Genomic DNA, 24,095 nt, shown 5'->3' on the forward strand with positions numbered 1-24,095 from the left:
TCTAGGAGAGGCTTTTCACAACCAGTTTTGAAAAGTATTTCTGGATACCTCTGGGACTCTTCAGCTGCCGTATACCAGGTTAAAGTCAAGGTTGCGCGTTTTAGGTCTCCCCTGAAACGATCTTCATCATCTCTTCGGGCAACCATGAGCCAGCTGGGACTATCACTAGCCCCCTATAACCTCCCCCCCAGGCGCCACCCTGAGGAGTACCCCCGGTAGAAGGTCTCGCACTATTCGTGCCTAAGGGGGGATGCGAACTCGGGACCTCTGAAACAGAAGCCCGCGACGCTACCAACCTAGCTATCTGTGAAGTAGTCTATTCTTTTGTGATTGATGTTGTGAAAGGAGTATTGCTTCTCTTGAAGCCACTATCGCTGTGATAGTGTAGTTTCTATTATACCTCGGGGAGGAAAAACTCTGCTCGATCTTGGCGGTGAAATGCTATCGCTCAGCCTTGAGCCTCGCCTTGAGATTGAAATGAGTTAACATTTCTTCCTTGATGGAATTGTCTCTCCTCATATGGAGCTTTGAGTGCTCCTGCCCTCAGTTAGAAGTTAGGCCCCCTCCTTGGAACGTAGTATGTGTACTATCAGCACTGAAAGGAGCACCTTATGAGCCTTTACATCAGTCGTCAGATCGTGACTTGACACTCGAGACAGTTTTTCTCCTAGCCCAAGCCTCTGCAAAGAGAGTCACATGTATATCATACGACATCGTCCACTCAAGGGGATTGGAGCGGGTGACACTGAGTTTCGTCCGTGAGTTTGTTGCTAAGACTCAATATCCAGCTGTACAAGGTCCTAGATTCGGTCCCTTCCATATTGAGAGAGTACTTTATGTAGCAGACAATCCAGATCACCTACTATTATGCCCTATTAGGGAGCTGAGGTCTTATCTCAAACGAACCACAGGAGCTCGCCCAGGGATTAACAGACTTTTGGTCAGCATGGGCAGGGTCAAGAGGAAAATAACATGCAATACTATCTTCGCCTGGATTAGGCAAGTGATAGAAAGAGCTCTTATTCCAGACTCGAAGACCCAGGGCTCATGGCGTCAGGGGTATAAGCACATCCTTGGCGTTCAAAAAGAACTGCTATTTTGCGCAGGTATTACAAGGTGGGGTGTGGAAGCATCAAATGACCTTCTCAGCTCACTACCTGCAAGATGTAATCCACAGGAACCTGGACACTTTCTCCATAGGTCCTGTGTGGCGGCACAAAATGTGGTCACAAGCACCTCTGCTCCCTTGTAGGACAAATAGAAGTTGGTTGAAGGCAGATATTATCCGGTATAAGACTAGAATTAATGTATGAGTGACTGGCCTTTTCATCTTTCATTCTCCTCTCTTGAAGTGCAGCAACCAAGGAACTTTACAAGCTGACCTCTAAGTGCAGGTGGGTACCATCATCCCTTGGGCAACCTGATATAAGCATATATTTATGTCCCCGATATCCCTGCGAGGTGGAATCAGGCAATGTCTAGGTAGGTTAAGTGTGGAGTTTAGCTCCAAATATTACCTTACCTGGTCAAGTCACATTGCTGAGTTCTCACACATTCACTAGATTGCCCAGGCTGTTAAATCTCTCACACATTTGCAGAATTAGCGAGGTATCAGGGTGTATCTATTAAGCTTGTGCGAAGTACAAATTAACACCTTGGGACAAGAACCAGCCAATTGGTTTTAGGACTTCCACCCACCTAAGGATGAGTCTCCACTGTAAAGAGCAAAAGAGTTTGTAATAGTGTCAGAACAAATGACAAATTTGGAAATAATTTGTATTTTTCCTAACTATACAAACCTTGAAGTTCTTTACATATACCTGACCCGTTATCACCTATCCCCCGGGCGAGTCCTTTCTGCAATTTAAAAAGTGACTTTACTCAACCGGTGAGTGCATTAGCGGAGCATCTAGTCTACCTCAGCTAACCCCCCTCCCCCCTGCTAACTAGTAGCTGGTAGTTATACCTTGCTGTAAAGTCTTATAGCTAGATTTCAGCATTCGCCAAAATGATATTCATTGTAAAAACCTCAATGTTTATATAGTCAGGAAAAATAAAAATGATTTCCAAATTTGTCATTTTTCCATCTTTATATGCACAAAAGTATTCCTATAGCTTATACATGTAACTTAAGATAGAAATATTCTTTTCAATATTGATTACATCACAGGAAGTTGATTTAATAAAAAGCGAACATCAGTACTGTACTGTATTTAAGGATACATTTGGTGTGTGCTATAATTGTAAATTCGATCATGTAAGGTTATTTGATAAAAAGACATGGACTGTATAGAGGTATTTAGGATTTGAAATTTCTTTCATGATAGTATAAAGGGTTTTTTTTTATGAGACTGAAGTAGATATTGAATAGTTTTAATGCCTAGTTAGATGTAATATTCTAATGAAATACAGTATGAGATGTTCAAATGGCATAGTTAAAAATTACAGCATAGGAGAAATTATTCTACAGCCCTATTGTCAATATTGGCACTTGTGTAGAAATAGCAAGCACATACTCTTCACAGATAGGAGTTTAATTTGGCAAATCAAATTTTCCTTCAAAGGGCTTTAAACTGTAATTCTTGCTTGGAATATGGAGTGCTTAGGTGGTATACTGTGTGTTGTAAGTACCTTTAGATTTCTAGCCCAATTTCATTTATGTTTCCTTTTGAGTAAAAGAAAAAAAGCTTTGGCAGTATAGTGGAGTATAATACAAAATTGTTATTAGAGCAGGCTCAAGCGCAGAGCTTACATGGAGATTGTTGTAATTCTCGTGACTCTACTTTGCATCAGCGTTTTGTCATTCCCTGCCAGGCCAGGATTACCCATTCACTGCTTCTCCATCCAGGAAAGGGTAGAGTGCACCAAAATTCTTTAGCCCTGATTGAACCAGATTATAACTTAAGGGCCACCTCATCTTTGAACTAGATTATATCTTAAAAGGCCCCCTATTCATTGAACCAAATTACACGTCAAGGTCCACCTCCTCTTTGTTTATCAATAGTTGATCCTGTGTTAGAAATATCTTCTGCATTAGTAAAAATTAAAAGTAGTCATTTAAATACCAATGGAGTAACAGACCACTGGACTGTAACTATCAGTAAAATCCAGCATGCACAACAGCAGCAGCAGCAACTATTACTAAGGCAATGGATCAATGTTTTGAGGCAGATGGATGGAGTTGCTCTGGGCCCATAGGATCATATGTTGTGTTCAGTTAAATTCGGTAGTCTGATGACACACTCAGATCATTACTTCACATGTACATAGTAATGGTTTTAATTATAGAGGTGCACTTCCTCTAACAGCTTTCATATTTGCTGCCGAACATTTTTAGTGATGCAAAGAGTGTCCTTCAAGCTTTAGAAGTTTTTAATTCTAGTAACCCTCTAGTTTTAAAGATTTTAGAATGGCTTTTTATTATTGGACTGAGAGGTATATTGGGTTGATTTTGTTGGGTTCCAGCACATGTAGGTGTGTCTGGGAATGAGAAGGCAGATTTACTGGCAAAGAATGCTGCATCCGAGTTGCTGCCAAGAAGGTATCCCATTCCCTGTAATGATTTCCTACCTACCATCAAGAAACTGTTTCATAATAATACGCAACAACACTGGGATAATGTAAATGACAATAAAATGAGAGTAGTAACAAATAGCATATCTCCTTGGAGGTATAACATGATGCCCCGAAAGTGGGAGACGTCTCTGTTGTCTCCGCATTGGTCACACTCGGTTAACACACAAGTTTCTGCTAAGTGGCCAACACTAACCCTATTGCGACAACTGTTTGGTGCCCTTGACAGTGAGACATTTGTTGATAGAATATCCCATTTATAGTACTGAAAAAAGTACACATCTGTTTGAGGCTCAAGGTAAGGATGGCAAGTTCATCCTTGCCAAGATTCTCGGACATGTGTCGTACAATGATAGTGGTATTTTTAAATTTATTTCATAAGCAGGTCTTCTGAAAGCTATCTAACTGTTATAAGGATGATTTTGCTTTTATTTTTTTAAACTGAATAAATATTTATTTATTTAATTATTAGAAATATCAGCCTCAATGACCTTAAATGTCAGGATGCCAGGTAACTCATAATCAATGAATCAATCAATCAAGTATGCACAACAGTAACAGCAGCAACTATTACTAAGGCAATGAAGGATTAATGTTTTGAGGCAGATAGGCAGATGGATGGAGTTGCTCTGGGCCCATAGGATCATATGATGTGTTCAGTTAAATTCAATAGTGTGATGACACACTCAGATCATTACTTCACGTGTGTAGAGATTGCACTATGTTCACCAACATAGAAAGGAGGACTTATGAATTTGGCTTTACTTTTAATGCTCTGTTAGTCTGTAATCCTCTACTATTCCTATATTTTTATTTTAATACAAAATGGATAAAATACCTGATTTCCTAAATATTGTCTACTTGGTCGCAATTATTTCTGGTTGTAATGTTTTAGTGATCTCCCATTCATCTGGAAAAGAATGACAAAGCTCAGACAAACTGATAAGGAATGGAAGATAACTAAAGGTCTGATTCTTCTTTCATTCTAAATGTTAGAAGCATTTCACTAGAACTGAAAGTTTTCATCCTTGGAATTGATGTATATCTGAGTAAACTTCTGTGGTATGTCAAATTTATTTTGAATCACACGCTTTTTCATTATATAGTCTCAACCCCAACTAGCCTCGGTAATAAGTTAATATATGAGATTGTGGATCTTATTTATCAATATATACAGCATTATAGTTTAGGAAGACTTTTTTAATTGCCCCAAATACCATTGTAAACATTATCTTTTATACAACAAAGTACACATCACCACTTCAAATTTTATATTTCAGACTGTGGTAACATGTTTTTCTACCATGAAAAAGAGCCATGCTGAAGATGATGCAATATCCTGTTTAATACTGGGCACAGAGAGTGCCAATATATTTATTTTGGATCCAGAAGCCTTCACAATTTTGAATAGTGTAAGTATGACATAACCTTTTAACATTTTACATGAGAGGAAAGTGTATGGGTATAAGAAACTGTTGTGAGCAATTGTAAAAAAGTGTGGAATGGTGATTGGTATTTATTATTAATTGTTTGTATGTGTATACAAACCTTTCATCCTTTCAAATAGGAATGTCTTCAGTTGGTGTTCGCGGACAAGTAGTCCTATCCACCTGCTTGTCGAAGATTTAATTTTTTTTCTTCAGTCTCAATGAGGACGGATGTACTGTTGCGACCGAACCGAAGGCTTTGATCTTTTTATTTTATATTCCTGAAGTGAATGCTGTTTGTTGACAATTTATGTAAAGCATGAGATTCGTATTTGCGAGGGAAAGATAAGTGCTGCAATCGGTTTATGGCTAAACCGTGGATCCACTCTCCGCTTCTTGTAGGAGGCATCAGTGTTTGCAATCATTCTTTTGTGCCTAGCATAGATCGTGGCCTCTTGTGTAGTGGCGAGAGCATGCTTTGAAGGGTACTAAGAGAGCTAAGCCTCCTCTGAGGTAGCTCTTGCCAATGCCCAAGAAGACATCGAGTAAATTTCTTAAAACTTTTGCTTTCCCCCATCCATTGTGCAAGCAAGTGTGGCTTCTTTAATATACGTCCCTGGATCAGTCCCTGGAGAGTATGCAGCAGGGACAAAGAGGTCTCGTAACTGTGTTGGTGGATTTTTAAGGCTTTGGTGGTGTGTATGGAGTTCCCTCAGTGATCGCCGCACCCTAACAAAGGTTGGAAGCTCTTCTCCTGACTGGCAATGAGTAGTTTGACCTAAAGAAGGGATTCCTTCTTTGACCACATGCCAATGTTTTTGGTACAGACCAAGCCATATTGGCCTATTCATCCCAATGATAGGCAGATAGCGGGTTGCTGGAGTCATCTCCTTTCCACCCATACGGAACCAGGGAGACTGACATTTCCAGGGAAAAGAAACTTATCAGTTCAGTTCTGGGGATTTCCGACCCACCATCAGTACAGCTCTCTGGATTGCCGACACACCAATTAGTGTATCTCCCTATTTTAAAGGTTGGAATGTTTATACACATGTAGGAACATATAGATTTTAAAAGTAATTTGTAATTTTTCGTACTTTACAAATCTGAGATCTTTATCGTTAAAATTCCCATCTCAACTACCCCTCTCAGTCCTGAGCCAAAGGACAGAAGTTGAGAGTCTTCAACATGGGGTTGGGCTGGGCTACCTGTCTTCCATTACCGCTTGTCATCTTCACTGAGGATATTCCCTATTTTAAAGGAAAAATAAAAATTGCTTTTAACATTTGTTATACTTTATTCTAGAAGTTCTAACAAATTTCCTGTTAACCACCTTGCATTGCACTTATCAATCATAGCAGGTACAGAGGTACAGTATGTGTAAATATTTCACCCCTTGTGGAAGGAGATAATAATATTAGCTAAAAATTCTGTTAGAAATTTTATTTCTTTTGTTTTGTGTGTTTGTAACATAGTTTTACTCAAAATTTTAGGTATGGAAATATTCATTTTTAAAATTGAAATTGTTTACAATACTTGAAAATCTTTTCAGATGACTCTGCCCAGTGTTCCTGTATTCCTATCAGTGTCAGGTTTGTATGACGTTGAATATAGAATCATTGTAGCCTGTCGTAATGGTCATGTTTATACTTTGAAACGTGGGACTAAGGTAGGCCGTCCTACAGCAGAGTTACCATCGCAACCAATTGGATTGCTTCGTAGAGACAAAAGTATTGTCGTTGTCACAATGGACCAAAATCTTCATTGTTTCAATAACAAGGTAAGATATATTAGTTAATTGATATATATGTTAGTTTAGAATCTCCTATATATGATCATGAACAAATGGAAATGCAAAAGTTGTAACTTTTGAAAGGATAATACGGCACACAAGTGAATAGCATTTAAGTAGTTAGTATAATACAGTACTTGTGATACCAAAGTCATATCCCTTTTGTATACTATGTGTTTAAACTTAACACCCCTCCATCCCTAACTGGGCTATTTTCCCTGTTGGAGCCCCTTGGCTTTTCCAACTAGTGTTTTAGCTTAGTAAGTAATAATAATAAAAAAAATTTTCCACTGAAGGAAGGATGGAAAGATGAATACTATGAAGAACTGCAGTGTAATAGATGAGATCCCAGAGAGAGATTTGAAAATTGTAATTGGTGACCTCAATGCTAAAGTTGGAATGAATAATCAAGGTATAGAGAATGTGATGAATGTTGAGGGTCTTGGCAAAGTTGCAAAAGAAAATGGAGCATATTTTATAAGTTTTTTGTTCAATAAACAATGTTGTTATTGGAAGTTCTATTTTCCAGCACAAGGGCATCCACAAATATATATGGATTTCACCATGATGCAATTACAAACATCAAATAGATCACATAGCCATTAAATAAAGAGAAAATGAGGACTCTAAGAAATGTAAGAAGCTATAGAGGTGCAGATATTGGTAGTGATCAACAGCTCCTCACTGCCACAGTGAAATTAAAACTGAAAGCACCAAACAGAAAGGTAGATAGAATACCTAGGTTTGATACAACTAAGCTTGTAGAAGATGAGCTCAGAGAAACCTTTGCAATTGAATGTAGGAATTAATTTGCAGTCTTAGAGACTTCAAAAGATGAAGAGCAGACAATGAAATAAGAATGGTGTGATATTAAGGACATATATCAGTCAGTTGGAAGTGAAGTTTGGGACATGCAGTTACAAGACAAAAGCCATTGATATCAAATGATACTTTGGATACTATAAAAAGGAGACAAAGACAAATTTAGTGTTGAAAGTTTTTGAGGAAGTAATGAAAATTACAAGGTAAAGCCTGCTAAGTATTCCAGTATTGACAGGGAGGTCAAAAGAAAAATCAGGAATGACTGGAAAGGATATTTAGACAGGAAAGCAGATGAGGCTGACAAAGCTATGACTTCAGGGAGTGGCTATGGGGTAAGAATTGCTCTTAAAATTATCAATGAAATCTCTACTCGGGGCAAAGAAGAAGAAGCATATACCTATCAAAAAGAGAGATGGATCTGTTATAGCAACAAAAGATGAAGAAAGGCAATGTTGGGTGAAACACTTTAGTGAGGTCATGCATAGAAGATATGAAAGGAATAATTTGATTGATGTACCAAAGCTGAGGAAGACCTTGATGTGCCCATGAATGAATTCAGTGTGTTTGAAATTGAAGCTATCATTAAAAATCTCAAGCGATGGAAAGCCCCTGGATACGATGGAATAAGTGCCGAGATGATATTGGCCGGAAATGAAGTGTCTCCCAGAATACTTACAAGATTATTTTGTAGGATGTTGCATAAAGAGGCAAAACCTGATGAGTGGGAGCTAGGAGTGTTGGTGAAAATGGCAAACAAAGATCTGGCTGATTGCAATAATTACAATGGCATCACACTTACGTCAGTTGTCATGAAACTATATAGTACGCATATTCTAAAGAGACTAGAGGGAAAGATTGATGAAACGCTGAGAGATGAATAAGTAGGATTTAGAAAAAGTACAAGTTGTGTGTAGAATGTAGAAATTAACTTTTGATGGCATTTGTGGACTGAAAAAGCCTCTGATAATATGCACCGGCCAGTTTTGTGGAGAGTCCTGCGTCATCATGGAGTTCTCCATAAATATGTAAATTTGATTAAGTCTGTTCATGAGCATACCATGTGCAAAGTTAATGTTAATGAAGTCCTATCAAATGAATTTCCAGTGAAATGTGGAGTACAGTACTTCAAGGGAATATGTTGTCACCTATGTTACGTATTTATCCTTTTCATGGATTTTGTAATGCGTAAAACATTTGAAGATGGTGGAGAAGGATTGGACTGGATTGGTAATGGGAGATTAGCTGACCTAGAGTATGCTGATGACGCTATCATTGTTAGAAGATCACCACAGGATTTGCAATGTATGCTTACCAGAATGCATGAAAAATCACATGAGATTGGGCTCAAGATAAATAGAAGACAGACAGAGGATGAGAATGGAAGATGAAATATCATTAGAGGGAGAAAGGAATAATGAAGTAAAATAATTTAAGTATTTAGGAACTATAGTCTCAAATACTGGGACTTTAGAATTGGAGTTTAATGAAAGATTAAAAAAAAAAGCAAATCAGACAATGGCTAGGCTAAGTGAAATTTGGAAATCAAATTGCCTGAAATTACATATAAAAATTAGATTATATATCAGTTTAGTGAGAGCAGTGTTAATATATGGACATGAGTCATGGTATGACAATGAAACAATATCCATCAGATTTTGTCGATTTTAGAACTAAATCCTCGGAAGAGTATTGGGAGTTAAATAGCAAGACAGGATTAGAACTGAAACTATAATAGAGAATGCTTGAGTGCCATATGTGAATGAGATCATGTTGATGGGTAAATGGAAATGGTTTGGGCATGTTCTTCGCACTCCCTTACGGAAGATTAGTTCAACAAACTTTTAACTGGGCTCCACAAGGCACTAGAAGAGTTGGAAGACCCAGACCTACATGGCTGAAGACTATGAAGCGTGAAGCAGGAGATGATAAATGGAGAAGTATTGAATTAAAAGGTCAAGATAGAGATGACTGGCGAAATCTAAGTAAGGCCCTTTGCGTCAGTAGGCGTAGAAGGAGATGATGATGAATTTTTAGGCGGATTTCATCATCATCATCTCCTACGCCTATTGACGCAAAGGGCCTCGGTTAGATTTCGCCAGTCGTCTCTATCTTGAGCTTGTAATTCAATACTGCTCCATTGATCATCTCCTACTTCACGCTTCATAGTCCTCAGCCATGTAGGTCTGGGTCTTCCAACTCTTCTAGTGCCTTGTGGAGCCCAGCTGAATGTTTGGTGAACTAATCTTTCGTAAGGGAGTGTGAAGAACATGCCCAAACCATCTCCGTCTACCCTTCATCATGATTTAGTATTTATTATTGATATAATGTTGATGGGAATAGTAGTTCTGTTGTATTATAAATTTTAATGACTGGATTATTTAAAAGTAACTTCTTTTTATTGGTAATTTCTTTTGTAAGGTCTGCTTACAGATTGTAAATCTAGGTTGAACAAGAAGACATGGTTTATGATCATTTGTAGGTGTAGTAAAACAAAGAAACTTGTTGATTCTTGTAAGACAGTTCTGTATTCACAAGAGTTTCCTTTCCTTTCACTCATTGGTTGCCATTCTCATATCACCATTCTATGGTATGACTTAGATATTCCGCTTTTGTTGAGCCAGGATAAATGCAGGTAGAAATGTGAGTGATTGGTGATATTTCCTGTTAATAGCTTCTAATCTTTAGGCAATACAAGTAACATTTGAAATGATTTAATTTGTTACTTTATTAGAGCCATTTAACTTAATGTTTGTTCTCTCCTTAACCATTAGCAATGATGTTACTGTTAACCAGCTTATGCATGCAAGTAATTTAAGTCCTATGTCTTAAAATACTTCATTCATAATACAGGATAAAAATTATCCATTCACACTTGTGAGCACATACCATTCAACCCTTTAAATCGGTTAATTGATAATATAGCCAAAAAGAATTAGTGATATATAGGACCACTGGCATCAGGTTCTACATTACTAGCTACATTCAGTGATTCTCATATGTCTATCGATCTCATATAACAGATTGGATTTTTATAAAACATTTTGTAGGATTAAAAAGAATTGAAGTCAAGGGAATTTTAGCAGAAACACTAACACGGAAATACTTTGTAGCTCAGAAATAGTTTATGTGAAATACATATTACCGTGAAACTACTCTTTGCCATGGCAATATACTGTGGTTTGTCTTTTACAGGGTAAACGTTTGTGGTCGTTAAACTTGCCTGCCCCTGTTATGTGCATAGAAACCTTAGAGATTCGAACATTAGGCCTCAAACTTACTGCCTTAGGGATGTCTGATAACAGAGTGCTGATTTATCGGGATAAACATCTAGTTGATACAATCCATACAGAAGACAGTGTAGCAGCAATGCGGTTTGGTCGCTTTGGAAGAGAAGATAACACGTTGATACTAGTTTTAAAAGGTAATGTATTATATGCAGTAATATAATTAAGTGGGTTATTTATAGAAAGAGTAAATATAACTTGATAGCGTTTTGCATTCTGTGGCTTTTGATAACTTCCATTTAACCCATTAATTAGTAGGTGTCCTCATGACTTAACAGTTTGAGAAAGCTCTGTCAGGAAAAAGATCTATATAATAAAGGATCTGTGCTGTTTTTCTTTCCCATAAAAGTTGTGTAATAAAGGTGACCAAAAAAATTACAGTATGAGAAAAATAGTTTACTTCTTTGTTTCAGGTGGAGGACTCATCATCAAAATATTGAAGAGAACTGCTCGTTTTGAGATAGATGAGAATCAAGGACCCACTCATGCCAGTGCTCTCAAGCTTAATATCCCTAAAAAGACTAAATTATTTGTTGACCAGACAATGCGAGAAAGAGAGAATTCAGTTTGTAAGTACAGTACATTGATAGTTTTTTATACAGTATTAACTTTTTTTTTTTAAATTTATCCATCTGTACCTCAAGCGTATTCAAAATTTCTTTGTGGGTCATTCAACATTTATTCAAAGACTATTCATGTATCATATGATTGTATAGTATGTATAAATTATGTACAGTATACTATCCTACTGTTAAATAATTGGAAAACTAACTGGTCTACATATACATACATACATATACCAAGGCACTTTCCCCAATTTTGGGGGTAGCCAACGTCAAACAAATGAAAAAAAAAAAAGGGGGACCTTTGCTCTCTACGTTCCTCCCAGCCTGACAAGGGACTCAACTGAGTTTGGCTGGTACTGCTAGGGTGCCACAGCCCACCCTTCCCCATTATCCACCACAGGTGAAGCTTCATAACGCTGAATCCCCTACTACTGCTACCTTCGCGGTCATCCAAGGCGATCGGAGGAAGCAGCAGGGCATAGGGGAACTGCGTCACAATCGCTCGCCATTCATTCCTATTTCTAGCACGCTCTCTTGCTCCTCTCACATCTATCCTCCTATTACCTAGAGCTTTCTTCACTCCATCCATCCAACTGCAGTATTAGAACAAAACCGAATTTGTTCATGTAAGTAGGCGAAGAGAACGAATTCATCGAACCAGCTGCCGCTTAATCAGAGACTAAGGACAGTAGCCTAGAAGAAGGGTAAGGCGGCAGGAAAGGAAGGCCTACCTGTTGATATTAGAGCCGAGTTTGTTCTAAGGGACCAACAGTAAGTAGGCAAAGGGAACGAATTCGCTCAACCAGTGCCGCCTATCCAAAAACTAAGGCTAGGATAGACCTAGGTCGACAGTGAACCACCTATCTATAAACTCCCAAGGGATCCCTTCAAGGAGGTGAATCATACAATCCTGTGGCAAGAAGGGGAGGGGGTTTGGAGGGAAAAGCTAGCCCAGGCATAGACTAGGAAAGACAAGCATGCAAAAATGCAAATGCCTAACCTAGAATAATGACAAAAGTGTTAGCTAAGAAATTCATATGAATCACTGAGGAATTTGAATTTATGAGCCCCCGGCCTCGACCACACGATGGAAGGGAATAGAAAAACGTACGCATCACGTAAAATGAAATGGGGGAGAAATTAAATTCTCACCCAAAACAAACCACAAAGTACTCAACTTAAAAGGTGAAGCAGAAGTAGAAGCATCCTTCGTCAAAATTCACCAAAACTTTGAGAAAACAAAGCCGAAAACTTCCAAGTACTTAACCAAAAGGGCACTGCTAAAAGGAATGGCGAACCAGCGAACGCGTTTACAGTAATACACTAGTATCGGAATCGTAACGGCTCTCCCACGTATCCAATCCTGTCCCATATCCTTCTTGACAAGGTTAACTCTATTCGGGGAAGGATAGCCATGGTTGTTTTAAACATGTCCTTGTTACATACACATTATCTTTCGAGATATTTGCTCCGGGGTTATAACCCTGTGATATCTCTACAGGTAAAATTCTCTGGTATATCACTCGCAAAAATATCCCAAGTAGAAAGCTGTCCTTTGTATGTTTATATATAAACTGTCACAAACAAATCTAGGCTATGCTAAATCTACTTGTTATGAAACCAAATTAAAACTCATAGTAAGAGAATGTAACAAAATTAAAATTGATTTTTGTAACAAAATAGAATTAATCTATCATCATCAATTCCTGTGTTGTCTGAGAGCTGGAATTGTAATGGCTGTCACGTGCGACTGTGTTTTCATTATCAAAGCAAAGCAATCAAAATAGCAGTGCATGCTTACCCCTAACTATGATCAACACTACTAACTAGCACTAAAAACTTATCAATAATAAATTCAGAACCTAATTAACTGTACTTAGCTTAGAAGTTGAGGTAGAATACTATGAATATCGAGTAAAGAGGCCAAAGTGATATAACTTCTCAGAGCGATGGCCAGTGAAAAAATGGTTTCCCGGGAAAAAAACAATCTTGGTAAGCCGTGTCTTCAGCTTTAGCATTGGAGAAGCTGTGGCTGGTTCAGTAGAACTTGAACTCTGGATCTCTGTTAGACACACTGAGTCTGTGCTTTATACATTGATACACTGGTCCCAATATTTATTTAATATACTGTATACTGTATTGGATTCCCTGTTCTAGCGTTAACAGGACAGAATCTGCTGACCACACAACAGCCTAACCCCAAAAATATTGGCTCTGTTTTTACATTGGTCCTGCTGTTGGGACCTTAAAAAGTTTATAAATGGTATCCAGCTTTGTCAATTGGGGATGATCAGTTTTGTACTTAGGAATTTTGTTATCCATTATCTGCAAAGTTTTAGCTATTGCTTTATATGAATAAAAAGTCTTGAGATGCATCAAGAACCTCAAACTGAAACTTGAATTTTTTCTCTTACAACTGTTTGGGTATATATATTAATGTTAAGAATAACAATATTTACCTTTCAAGAGAGGAAAGAGATCAGTATTACCACTTGTGTGTTTTCTATTTCTATAATGACAAAAGAATTTGAAGTTAAGACTAATTATCTTTTTAATTTCTTTTTTCCCTTAGTGATGCATCGAATTTTCCAGCATGATCTGTATCGCCTTCGACTGAACACAGCTCGAGCATATGTGCAAGCTTTAGAGACAAGTAGCAATCCAGTTTCCTTATCACAGACAGAACCCTTAAAATTATCGGCTCAGGTAAGATTATGGTTTTAAAAGTTACATCACTCCTAACTTGATGAAAATTGTAGAGTACAGTATTAAAAGAAATATTATTTTACAAAAAATTTTCTTCATTATTGATCTCTTGTCATAAATCTTCAGACCAATTTTGATTTATGTACTTTATGTATGTGACATACCAGTATGAGCCAAACATCAAATAAGTTAATATCATCTAAGTTACTGTATTGGCCTTTTTGTAATGCTCATACTGTTCAGTATTTCCAAAGAATGCAGCTACTTATTGTAAACTTTCTAATCGATTAACCGTGTTGTAGAGTTGTGAAAGCGTCTCTGAGTAGCAATTCATTTTAAGCGAAGTCTGATGTTTGTACATTGTATGAATACAATAGTAGGCAATTTTCATGTTCCTCGAATTCAAGCCTCTTAATTTCAATGGGAGTGTTCTCATCTGCTTCAACTCTCCAAGGAATCAAATAATGATGAGTAGAGAGTTCCTCTTATGGTGAAGGGCTCCTCTTAATAGTTGGATACCTTAAAAACTAAGCTCTCTTTAATATACAGAATGATCTGACTTTTAATTAAGAAGTCCTGTCCTGTAAGGCAAAGTTAAGATGGAGATGTTTGTATATAGTATAGGATAAATAAATAAGAGTTATATATTATTACCACTTCTTGTCATCGGACAAATTTTTAAGCCTGCTCATCCTTCTTTTGAAGCCAATTTTCAGATACTTCTCAGAACTTGTGGATGTAGATTCATGTAATGCAAAATGAAATTTTAAGGGCACAGCATATGGCCTGCTATACTGTATAAGGACAGTTTCCCTAATTTCCATGCATAATACTTTATTCCCCTTATCTCATAATGTATGAAAGTAAATATTTCAGACTTGATTATTAACAGTATTTTTTTAAGGGCCATATTCTTATGATTTAGTAGCAGATTGATTTTTTTTTTGTTCTTGTTATGCCTCTCCAGATAAATGTCCTCTTTCTCAAAGTACTGTACAGTATTCCAGTACCTTATAGGTGTCTCCATTCACGATTTTTTTTTATTTACCTGTAGCCTCTCTCAGTGGAATCCCTAACTTTAATCACTTTTATTTAAAAGTTTTGTCTCTACTGTATACAGTATGTTTCACTAGCCACTTCTCTTCAGTCATATAATATTTTGCCCCTCTTGTGTGCTATAACAAGTGCCAGACCTTGCTTCTAATGATATTTTATTGTAGCAAAATTGTTACCATAGTAATGCAATACTTTGAAACTTGAGAAATTCACAAGCCTATTAGATATATTAAATATACCTAAGGTTGAGCAGCATATTTGTCACCACACATAAGGGCAATTCCACTAACAATTTAACAACATTGTTTAGGCCATTCTTTCATATTTTTCACACCTGAGATTATTGGAATTAAAAATTTCTCTTTAGAATTCTTTGTGAATACAAAATACAAGTTCTAGGTTGAGAATCAAGTGTATGATTGAGAGTTTTTTATTTAGAAAATAATTTGTCAGTTGCACACTACAAGGTGAACCCAAGGGAGGTCAAATGCCTTCAGTGCACCTCACTCAGTGCACTCTAAAGATTACTAGAAAGTCCTTGTAGCATCCCTTTGACCCTAAAATATCCACTTTTTAGTCGTCGATTTTACTTTTGTTCCCTCGTCCTTTCTTCCATATTTCCATTTGACCTCTTCAACTTTTACTTCATAATATAACTTAGGGGTTTTGTCCTGTGGTGAATGACTGCCCCTAATACCAGGTAAATGGCTCAAATTCTTGAATCCATCTCATCTTAACAAGACGTAAAGTGGCTGCATTATCATTATGACAGTAACAGATTTTAGCCCTGAAATTTGCAGATACAGTAGTTCATAAAGGCTCATAAACTAAGAAGAATTTCCTTAGAAATAAAGGCTTTATAAATCATTTTGAGGTAGCTGGCAAGGTGGAATTGTTCTTTCCAAAATTCTTGGAAGGTGGAGCTTGGTCCCTTCGTTTACCTCGAAATATCAGTGGAACATTGTCTTTGTGTAAAGGTTTTTAAAATTTGAGATCACCTGCTGATTCTTGGGTTGGAGAATTGGAGGGGCGTTGTGCAACAGGAACTTGATTCTACTGAATTTGAATTCCTCCATTAGGACTTTTCAATGGCTGGATGATGGGTAGGATCATTGTCCATAAGCAACAAGGCTTGGAGTGGGAGGTACTTTTCGACCTCAGGACCAAAAACCTCATTGACCCATTCAGCAAACAAAATGCCAAGCCTTGTAGTTTGACCTTCATTTAAAGTTCAGTTACTTCTTCAGCACCTTGTATTTTTGAAGGCTTGTGCATTCTCAGAGTGATACACCAGGAGAGGTTGATTTTGGAATTCCCCCTGGCATTAGCACATAACATCAGGGTTAGACGCTCTTTCATGAGCTTGTGACCTGAAATTACCTTTTCTTCATGTTCCTTTTTCTTTGTCTGCTGATGTACCCGACTCATTTTTCAAAAGGTCAGCATACAAAATAATGTTTTCTGTTATCTCCTGTTAAATACTTCTCGTTGATCCAAATGAGAAGTACGTTGTCCACATTATGAAAAACACATGGCTGTTATTTTTTTATTGTAAGCACTGTTTTTGCAGCATCAATTGTTTGTACTTCTTTTTTTTTTCTTAAAAATTATAACACATGTACGTTATATGATTGTACATTTTTACCAGGTCTGCCATAAGCAAATCTTTTCACTTCTATAAGGTAATCATACTGTTAACTTGACCTAAACAATAGCAATCACAATTCTTTAAAAAACACGCAGTCACAACATTACAAGGAGCACCTCTACAGACACTTGAAAGATAACATTAGGTGATGCTTGTATGAGTACTGTGGAGATAGTGAAGGAGTTCAGGTTTGAGTGGGGTCCCATGTGAGCTAGGGTGAAACAAAATAGTTTTAAAATTACGGTAACACTGCTTGGGTGGTGTATGGGTACTGCATGACTTTTCTATGCATTGCATATTAGTCTGATTAATACTTGTCCACAAAAAAGGCCTATTGACTTGCTGGTATTTTTAGTTACATGTAAATCAATATATTACTCTACAGTATGAGTTATGTACATTCTTATTCATAATTAGTCATATTTTGTTTAGAATATTGAATCCGAGTTCTTAACATCTATTTCTTTTCCTGATGTTTGGAAATTATCTCAATACATTGCTTTTTAAACAAGGTTTGCTTCTTTAGGTACTTGGTCTTGGTCCAACATTCAAGTTAAGGGTAGAGCTTCAAAATACTTCAGTTTCAGTGCCTTCGCTGCAGGTTGCAGTTGTATTCCACTGTGATGACCGCATTTACACAGTTAACAAATCTTATATTCAGGTAAAGTACTTATAGTATAGTATTCTTTGATAAAATTTTAACATTTTTGGCTGAACATCAATCACCATCTGGGAAGGCTATGTTTGACATTGTATAATACTGCAAACTATTATATGGATTGGGCCATTTCTTCCCATGATAATAGAATTGTCTGAAACTTCCATGATGCATCATATTTGTGAGCAAGAATCGACTACTTAATCCATGTATAGTTACGTAACCTTTTTTTTGAGTTCCCATAAACTGTCCTATGTTATGAATAATATTTAATGTCATGATTCACCACATTCATCATGATGTCAGTAGTGTTTACTGTACACACTTCAACTTGCCAGAAGCTCAGTTTTGATGTCATTCATTCCCTGATATACCAGATATTTTTCTTGTTATTTTTTGCGTACTTAGTTCCAATATAAAGATAGATTTATTCTAGTCATGCTTTTTCTACTTCATTCCATTTCCTTGCTAGACTTTTCTACGAGTTTATTTCAGTTCAAACTGCTTTGCCTGTTCAGAGGAAACAATATTGCGTATTGATTTTATTTATTGTTATGTTTAATTAGGGTTTGGTAAGTTGCTCACTTTAACCTAATTTCTAACCTGTTAGCTAATGATAAACTTGCCGTTATCTTCAAGTTAGGTGTTCGTACGAGAATACAGTACAAACTCATATTTTATACAGGAATGTTGCCTGGTTTGTTAACATAGGAGTTAATTTATAGCGTGCAGGCGAGTGGTCCACCCACCACTTGCCCGACTGTTGACATCTGTTCTCCAGCTGCTTTTAAGTACTATTATCTTCATTGTTGTGGAAATCTTTTAGTTTGTTGTTGGAGGTATTGTAGGAGTGTGAATCATCTTTGCTTTATATTTTATTAGTTGAACAGTGAATAATAACAAAGTTTTTCATACCATCCAGAGGGAGTAGGTGTCCTGGGAGAGTATATGGTTACTTTGTCTACTTTTATTTTAGATATACAATTTTTCCTATAATTTCAGTAGGATTTTATTACAAAAGTAAACTGGCTAGTCTTGTTCGCAGTGATTGAAGTATGGAACTAAGCGTAAAAGGCCAAAAGGTTTTTGCTTGAATCTTTGGCAGTAACATCCCCTCCCTTAGACCTGGAGTAGAAAATTTCATTCCTATTCTGCTTTTCTAGCTCATTCTCTCTAGGCTCACTGGTCCACAGGGGATATTGCCAGACAGGAGGAGATTTTGATCTTTGCTGGTTTCTTGTGTAGACATGTGACTGACAGGTACCCATCCCATAGGGTCCTTACTACTGGTAACTTGTCATTACCAGTGGATAGCTGCAGCTGCTTTTGGTTTCCTATCACAGTTCTGTTGGTTTTGAAGGCAGTATGGCTTTACAGTAATGCCTTAAAATACAAAATTAATTGGTTCCATAGTGTTTTGTACCGCAATTTTTTCACATAATGGGTTGCCTTCTAGGAGGACACTCCAAAATCAAACAATTTTGACCTTTGCTGGTTTCTTGCGTAGACATGTGACTGACAGGTACCCATCCCATAGGGTCCTCACTACTGGTAATTTAGCATTACTAGTGGATAGCTGCAGCTGCTTTTGGTTTTCTATCACAGTACTGTTGGTTAATGAAGGCAGTATGGCTTTACAGTAATGCCTTAAGCCCTGTCCACACGATCGAGCATGCCCAACGGGCAAACAGTGATACCAGACCACAATAGTTATTAAGAATGAAGGTTAATGACGTCAGAAGTGGGAAAACCACAGACAGGGATCTAGCATCATAGTGTGTTGCCAGATCCCTGCCTTTAGTTTTCCCGCTTCTGACGTCATCAACCCTCATTTTCACCAAATATTGTGGCCTGGGTATCACTGTTTGCCCGTCGGGCATGCTCAACCATGTGGACAGGGCTTTACAATACGAAATTAATTGGTTCCAGTGTGTTTTGTACCGTGATTTTTTCACATAATGGGTTGCCTTCTAGGAGGACACTCCAAAATTGCATTGTTCTCTAGTCTTTGGTAGTGTCATAGCCTTCCATTGTCTTGGATTAAAGTTCTCTTGCTCTAGGGTACACTTGGACACGCTGTTCTATCTTATTTATCTTGCTTTTTAAGTTTTTATATGACAGATCTAATTTAATGTTGTTAGTTCTCAAAATATTTTTTTTTTGTATTCTTCTCTTGTAATGTATTCATTTTCTTGCTTCCTTTCTGTACTGGGCTATTTTTCTCTGTTGGAGCCCTTGGGCTTATAGGATCTTGCTTTTCCAATTACAGTAGGGTGGTAGCTTTGCTTATTATAATAATAATAATAATAAATAGCCTAATTTGTTCCAAGCCCTACAAAAACACCTCATTGAATTTTTATAAGGATAAACTGTACTAAACACAATGAAATACAACCATTTGGATTATTCAATAATAACCTAACCGTTGATAACCTGCACTGATCTTGTGGGCCCCAGTGGACACGAGGGTAAAAATCCGAGTAAACACCCTATGTGCTGTGGACAGCACCTTGAACTGGTACTTCTTGAGGATGGATAAATGGGGATCTGGAAGAACGCATCCCTGAGATCTAACGGTATCATGTGGTCCTCTGGTCTAACAGACTGCCTGATCGTCTGGGCCATCTCTATCTTGAATGGAGTCTGTTGGACAAACTCGTTCAGGGCCGAGAGGTCGATACTGCAGAAGCCTGGGGACCCACTGTTGGACAGTGTTTGTTGGACAAACTTGTTCAGGGCTGCAAAGTCGATACTGTAGAAGCCTGGAGACCCGTCCAGGACCTCTCGGAGAGCGTCCTTTTCTAGCTCAGTCTGGAACTCGACTTGAAGGGCCTGTTCCTTTGCGGATCTTTTACGTAGGAACCTGACATAGTTGGAAGGAGGGTTAGAGTTAAGCGAGAGAGCATGAACGGTACGCTATATCCCTCTAGAAGTATGGAGACCGACCAAGCTTCAGCCTCGTGGAGCATCCCCACCCTGTGGACTGGTCAGGGGAATGCCCTTCCTTATTAGGAATGTTTGCATTTCCCCCTTTTGCCACCTCTGCCCTTTTTTGCATCCTTTGATCAAAAGGGCTGCTTAGGGCCTTGAGATTGTGCAATCTTCTTTGCACCCTGGCATTTCGTTTGGTACTATCTATGCGGTAGTGGTACCACGTAGTAAGGGTGTACTGTAAAGTCTTAGCCCTGGATTTTGAGATAAGTGCGTCATGCCTTCTCAAAATTCAATTGACCCACTGGTTAACGATGTTTTGCGTCAGGAACTCCAGTATTCCAGCTCCTAAGAGGATGAAGGCTGACATAACTTCCCTCTTCTGGGTAGTGAATCCTCATTCTTGACGAGGTAGCCCACTGACCCTAACCAGTGGTCAAGCCATGTAACATATTGCAGAGCACACTTCGCAACCTATTCCATGTTGACAGTGTGCGCCGTAGAGAAGTTCATTTGCAAAGTAAGCAGTTTGTTCATAGAAGAATTTTGCATAAAGGCCAGAATGGCCAGATCCAAGGGTAGTGGAGAATGAGAGTCCTCTACTATCTCGTAAAACTACTTCTGACGTACCTAGGCAGAGGAAGTAAACGAGACAAGTTCACAGGCTGGAGGGACTGCGATGTCGTAAAAAAAGTCTAGGACTTTGCCCTTGCCCTACTCTGGAAGCTGATCCTGTTTACCCAAATGCAAGATAAGACTTGCAGAAAGACATGACTATCTTTCTATTCCAAGGGGGAGATCTTCGGGCTGGCTGACACAGGCAGCACCCCATTGGAGTGTTCTGATCTGTCATCATATGGTTCTTCCTCCTCCGAGCTTGCACCCATAGCTCTGTCCGGGGAAAGGTCTAGGTTGTTAACTTAGGTCCTTCTCGCAGAGGAATGAGCCCTCAGAGGAAGGCCACTATGTTCCAATCTTACGTAAACAGACACTAAAACCGATTGACCTTTCCCTTGAAATGGGATCTCAGGCCTAGAGTGCCAGTTCTTAGGAATAGTCTTAATTTACTTCGTTTCTTGCGGGTGAATGTTGAAGTCTGCGAGAAGAGAAGAACTCTTAGTCTCCTCTCTGCCTCCTTAGACCCTGCACCTTCCAAGGAAGTGGGAGGAGGAGCCTCTGCTACTGCAGCGCAATGCTATGGTAGGGCTTCCTCCGTAGGCGACAGACTATAGTTGAGGTGTTCATGACAGAGACCTTCCTTAGAGATCTTGATCCTCTTCAGGTTCGGGGGTGAACCGAATCCTCCGGCGGGGAGAATCTCTACCCTATGACCCCATTTACTCTTCTGCAGGATGATGGGAATCGCCCAGGTTCTCCCAGATAAGGTGATGGCCGATGGAAGATAAGCATTGATAACCAAGTATTTCTGGTTTGGGAGCCTAGTATTTCTGGTACCTCGAGCACTTCTGAGAAGGAAGTCTGGTGGCAGTACGAGGAGGAACCTGTGCAGCAGAACCACTGCATTAGGGTCAGTAGAGCCTCCACTCCCTTGGAGGAACTCAACACCTCCAGTGGGATGGTTGGGGGTGTCCGGAGGTGGGACTGTTTGAGGAAGGTTAGCCATTCCGGCGACAGCCTGCTTCACTGCCTGGACTAGGTCCAGGTGTGTCCTTTGAGAATGGAATTGTTCCTGAAGGGGCGTCTGAAGACTGCTTCCTTAACTTCAGTGGGGTGTCAAGGACAGGTAGAGCGTGAGTGGATGTCTTCTTGTGCTCTTCCCTAAGCTCAGCTTCCATAGTGAAGAGAGTGCTGTCATGATGACTACTTGGCCGAACAGGTAATGAAGGCACATCATTCTCACTCTGTAAGGGAACTTGCTGTTCACCCTGGTAGGAAGACTGATGATAAGGTGTGCACTGGTGAGGCGAAGGCTGATAAGGTATGCTAGCACATGCAGCCTCATCTGTGAGCACAGGTAAAGTGTCTACTACCTGTTTTTGCCTAGTCACCTGCGCCGAGCGTGCTAGCGAAGGAGAGCTCAGCTGAGCTTTGGTAGTCAACCCTTCTAGCGCTCGCTGTTCAAGGTGGTAAGACTTGTCATAACGAGTGAAGCGCGAAGTAGACGTAGAGCGCGTAGTCAACCCTTCTTGCACTTGCGAGTTAAGGTGGTAAGATTTATCATAATTGGCAACGCGTGCATTGTAGGGGTAGCACATGCACCCCTATCAGGAATAAGAGCTCGCCTGCCCACCTCACTAGGTGGTTCAGTGCACAGCAGCGCGCGAGACCTGTCCATTAGACTGAGGTTAGCGTGTCAAGGAGAGAAAATCTGTTGCTCTTCTAATCCTATCAAGGGAATAGGCAAGCAGCCTTCCTATCCAGCAAGGGAAAGGAAGGACATGCAGCTGCTGAATGCTTGTGCGCAAGTAGAGAAGCAGGTTTTACCTCGCGAGAGCTAAAAGCCAAAGTTGCAAGTTCTTCAGAACCTGGCCTTGCAGATGGACAAGCACTGTCACAATGTTGACGAGAAGGAATTGCAGGCAATCACCTCACTCCTTTGTCATCCAGCTGCAAAGAACTAGAGCAGGGCATGGACAAGTCCAATGCCCTTCAACGGTATCCCCAGGGGAGTGAAGACGACTACGGGGAAGGCTGCCTCTCCCTCAGACGGGATGGTTGGTCAAAAGCTGTTCGCTTCTGCCAGCAGTTCTTGTAGGGTAACTCCAACTCTTAAGGAAAGTTGCCCGACACCTGGAGGCAGACTTCAGGGCAGCTCACTCTACTTCTCCTCGGTCCCAGGGTTCAAAGAACTAGAGCAGGGCATGGACAAGTCCAATGCCCTTCAACGGTATCCCCAGGGGAGTGAAGATGACTACAGGGAAGGCCGCCTCTCCCTCAGACGGGATGGTTGGTCAAAAGCTGTTCGCTTCTGCCAGCAGTTCTTGTAGAGTAACTCCAACTCTAAAGGAAAGTTGCCCGACACCTGGAGGCAGACTTCAGGGCATGGACAAGTCCAATGCCCCTCAACGATATCCTCAGGGGAGTGAAGACGACTACGGGGAAGGCCGCCTCTCCCTCAGACGGGATGGTTGGTCAAAAGCTGTTCGCTTCTGCCAGCAGTTCTTGTAGAGTAACTCCAACTCTAAAGGAAAGTTGCCCGACACCTGGAGGCAGACTTCAGGGCATGGACAAGGCCAATGCCCCTCAACGATATCCCCAGGGGAGTGAAGACGACTACGGGGAAGGCTGCCTCTCCCTCAGACGGGATGGTTGGTCAAAAGCTGTTCGCTTCTGCCAGCAGTTCTTGTAGAGTAACTCCAACTCTAAAGGAAAGTTGCCCGACACCTGGAGGCAGACTTCAGGGCAGCTCACACTACTTCCCCCCGGTCCCAGGGTTCAGCCCCCCCCTTCCCCCCCAAACTCGCGCCCGTCCACCCAGGAAGAACTAACGTTGGGGTTGAGGTTGAGACGGTCGTGCACATAAAGACTTTCGCTTCACAATCTACGAAGTTTCGAGGAGGAAGATGGAAATCAGCACCTGGACACTATATGGTCCCGCTGCGTGTCCAACCACAAGAACTCTGAAGCCTTATCCTAACAGGGGACCGTTGAGCCCTAAGGAGGGCCACAGC

At 39.6% G+C, this 24,095-nt stretch overlaps 1 protein-coding gene across 1 annotated transcript in view; it reads left to right on the forward strand.

The window, feature by feature from the left end:
* Positions 1-24,095, forward strand: part of BBS1 (Bardet-Biedl syndrome 1) — a 63,454-nt gene that overhangs the window by 38,194 nt on the left and 1,165 nt on the right. The window contains exons 6-11 of the mRNA XM_068393164.1: positions 4,854-4,985; positions 6,553-6,780; positions 10,807-11,035; positions 11,312-11,467; positions 14,037-14,170; positions 17,401-17,535. Of these exons, the coding sequence (XP_068249265.1) occupies positions 4,854-4,985; positions 6,553-6,780; positions 10,807-11,035; positions 11,312-11,467; positions 14,037-14,170; positions 17,401-17,535 (1,014 nt within the window). The remainder of the gene's footprint in view (positions 1-4,853; positions 4,986-6,552; positions 6,781-10,806; positions 11,036-11,311; positions 11,468-14,036; positions 14,171-17,400; positions 17,536-24,095) is intronic.

Source organism: Palaemon carinicauda, chromosome 19, assembly GCF_036898095.1.
Source record: "Palaemon carinicauda isolate YSFRI2023 chromosome 19, ASM3689809v2, whole genome shotgun sequence".
Classification (NCBI taxonomy): domain Eukaryota; kingdom Metazoa; phylum Arthropoda; class Malacostraca; order Decapoda; family Palaemonidae; genus Palaemon; species Palaemon carinicauda.